The 3397-nt window shown below is 43.8% G+C and overlaps 1 protein-coding gene across 1 annotated transcript; it reads left to right on the forward strand.

Moving 5' to 3' along the window:
• Positions 1-2010: 2010 nt before the first annotated feature.
• LOC112239906 (endonuclease domain-containing 1 protein) lies at positions 2011-3397 on the forward strand. The gene is made up of 2 exons (XM_024408290.2): positions 2011-2384; positions 2540-3397. Exons 1-2 carry the CDS (start codon positions 2067-2069, stop codon positions 3227-3229), a joined length of 1008 nt encoding a protein of 335 aa, XP_024264058.1. The 5' UTR covers positions 2011-2066; the 3' UTR covers positions 3230-3397.

Here is a 3397-nt window from a genome sequence, read left to right on the forward strand (position 1 = left end):
GACGTTGTGAGGGACTGATTGGGAATTTTGCTAGGACACCAGGGTTAACACCCGTACGATAAGTGCCATGGGATCTTTAGTGACCACAGAGAGTCAAGACACCTGTTTCACATTCTATCTGGATAACAGCACCCTACACAGGGCAATGTCCCCAATCACTGCCCTGGGATATAGGGATGACCAGGGATGTTCTCTGTTTAGTGAGTCCTCCAGATCAGAGGCAGTAGAGATGATCAGGGATGTTCTCTGTTTAGTGAGTCCTCCAGATCAGAGGCAGTAGGGATGACCAGGGATGTTCTCTGTTTAGTGAGTCCTCCAGATCAGAGGCAGTAGGGATGACCAGGGATGTTCTCTGTTTAGTGAGTCCTCCAGATCAGTAGGGATGACCAGGGATGTTCTCTGTTTAGTGAGTCCTCCAGATCAGAGGCAGTAGAGATGACCATGGATGTTCTCTGTTTAGTGAGTCCTCCAGTAGAGATGACCAGGGATGTTCTCTGTTTAGTGAGTCCTCCAGATAGAGACAGTGACCAGGGATGTTCTCTGTTTAGTGAGTCCTCCAGATCAGAGGCAGTAGGGATGACCAGGGATGTTCTCTGTTTAGTGAGTCCTCCAGATCAGAGGCAGTAGGGATGACCAGGGATGTTCTCTGTTTAGTGAGTCCTCCAGATCAGAGGCAGTAGGGACCAGGGATGTTCTCTGTTTAGTGAGTCCTCCAGATCAGAGGCAGTAGGGATGACCAGGGATGTTCTCTGTTTAGTGAGTCCTCCAGATCAGAGGCAGTAGGGACCAGGGATGTTCTCTGTTTAGTGAGTCCTCCAGATCAGTAGAGATGACCAGGGATGTTCTCTGTTTAGTGAGTCCTCCAGATCAGAGACAGTAGGGACGACCAGGGATGTTCTCTGTTTAGTGAGTCCTCCAGATCAGAGGCAGTAGATGACCAGGGATGTTCTCTGTTTAGTGAGTCCTCCAGATCAGAGACAGTAGGGACGACCAGGGATGTTCTCTGTTTTGTGAGTCCTCCAGATCAGAGGCAGTAGATGACCAGGGATGTTCTCTGTTTAGTGAGTCCTCCAGATCAGAGGCAGTAGGGATGACCAGGGATGTTCTCTGTTTAGTGAGTCCTCCAGATCAGAGGCAGTAGATGACCAGGGATGTTCTCTGTTTAGTGAGTCCTCCAGATCAGAGGCAGTAGGGATGACCAGGGATGTTCTCTGTTTAGTGAGTCCACCAGATCAGAGGCAGTAGGGATGTTCTCTTGATAAATGTATAAATTGGACCATTTTCCTGTCCTGCTAAACGTTCAAAATGTAACGAGTACTTTTGGTTGTCAGGGAAAATGTACGGAGTAAAAAGTACCTTAATTATTTAGGACTGTAGTGAAGTAAAAGTTGTCAAAAATATAAATAGTAAAGTACAGATACCCCCAAAAAATGACTTAAGTAGTTTAAAGTATTTTTACTAAGTTCTATACACAACTGCACAAGGTTTATTTAATCAAATATATATTTTTCATAATGGTCAGGTTGTTACCAATGATATAGCTGGACTCGTGGCATTTCTGCAACTTTGAAAAAAAAAAAACTTTATATGTGAGTTGGGCTGTTGTCATAGAGATAGATAGAGGACTCATCTTGAATATAAGCCATTTTAAACATGGACATTGCCATTGAGGGCTTCCACCATTTTAAAGTAGTCAACTGGGCGGGCATTTCTATGAGTTGGGAGCAATCAGCCAATGAAGAGAAAATGGACTACTTTAAACAGAAACCACCTCAATGGCGCTGCCCATGCCGTCACAATGGCAGATACAAAGATGACTCCTCTATCTATCTCTATGGCCTGTTGTTCCACACGCGTATCTGCCCTCTCATTGGCTAGAATGGTCCTACCTTATGGTCCCACCTTTTTTGACCAATCAGATTGGCTCTGATAAAGAGCTGCCGTGAAAAGATCTGATGTGATTGGTGAAAAGATCAATTAGTGGGAAAAAAAAATCTGAACTGAGCTATCTGCGTAAATGCAGCCACAGAACAGTTTATGCAAAGTCTCTGTGGTGTCTTCATGTGATGATGGGGGTATTGAAGCATCTCTCTGCTCTCCTCCTTTTCTCTTCCCTTCATAGTGCGCTCTCTGAGGTGGTGGTGAAGTTCGATCCAAAGTGCAAGGAGTTCTTCCTGGATGAGAAGACTCCAAATATTCCGGGTATTTTGCTTGATGGGACTGCACAGAACCATTACAAACCGATTTGCCAGTTGTTCAACAACATCTACAGGTATGCAACTCTTTATGACACAACCAACAGGATCCCTGTGTTCTCAGCCTACACCTTCATTGGTACTGGGGGAGACAGCATCAAAAGGCCAGCATGGAAGATAGAACCCCAGGTAACTTGATGAATTAATTATTTGTGCATTAATGATAATGTTATTTAAAATGATTGAACATATACTGTATGTGTAAGATGCGTGAATACTCTTGTCAATAGATCTGTGAAGTATGTATCTTACAAGTTTTTTTCAAATAAATATTGTTCCTGTAGCTGGATGAAGACAAAGATCCCAATATGGCACTGGCTACCCCGGGAATCAATTACCCAAATCAGGCTGTCAAAGAAGACTATGTTGGGGCAGAGGACACACACAAGGTGAACAGAGGTCACATGTTTCCAAATGAGCATGCGCGTGATACAGAAAGCAAGAATTCCACCTTTACCCTAACCAACTGCGTTCCGCAAGCAGTGACCTCAAATGCGTTTAGCTGGTGTAACATGGAGAAAAGTGTCAAAAAGATTCTTGAGAACAACTGTAAGGATGCTAACGACAAGATAAAAGCCTATGTGGTGACCGGAGCGGTGCCCAGTAATGACCACACACTGAAGAACCGAGTGAACATCCCATCTCACCTGTGGTCTGCCTATTGTTGTTACAACAGAAACCTGGATAAGTGGATGGCCAAGGCCTATTGGAGCGAGAATGTAGCAGAGGTATGTGGGAAAAAAAGGTTGAAACCACTTGCGTTGCCAGATCTGTATGAAAAGCTGAACGTAATCTACCCCGGAGGCGAAGTCAGTGTATTTCCCCAGCAGTGTTCAAGTGATTTCCAGCTCAGGTTAGCAGGTGAATATTTAGATTCAGACGGGAAGGACAGAGGAAGAGATGGATATGGGCAAGAAGAGGATGATGAGTGTGCCTGTCCTTCTGGAAAGACTGTGAAACAGGTAGACAACTGAATCTAGCTGCCGGACAAATGCATGATATTGACCGCAAATAGATATTGTATTTGACAATATTATACTGTAATAATTTCAAACATTGATTACAGAATTTCAATCAAGATGTTTCTGTATATATTCATGGGAATAATTGATGACTTCTTGATTAAAATAATTTGACCTGAA

The sequence above is a fragment of the Oncorhynchus tshawytscha genome, linkage group LG15 (assembly GCF_018296145.1).
Source record: "Oncorhynchus tshawytscha isolate Ot180627B linkage group LG15, Otsh_v2.0, whole genome shotgun sequence".
Lineage (NCBI taxonomy): Eukaryota > Metazoa > Chordata > Actinopteri > Salmoniformes > Salmonidae > Oncorhynchus > Oncorhynchus tshawytscha.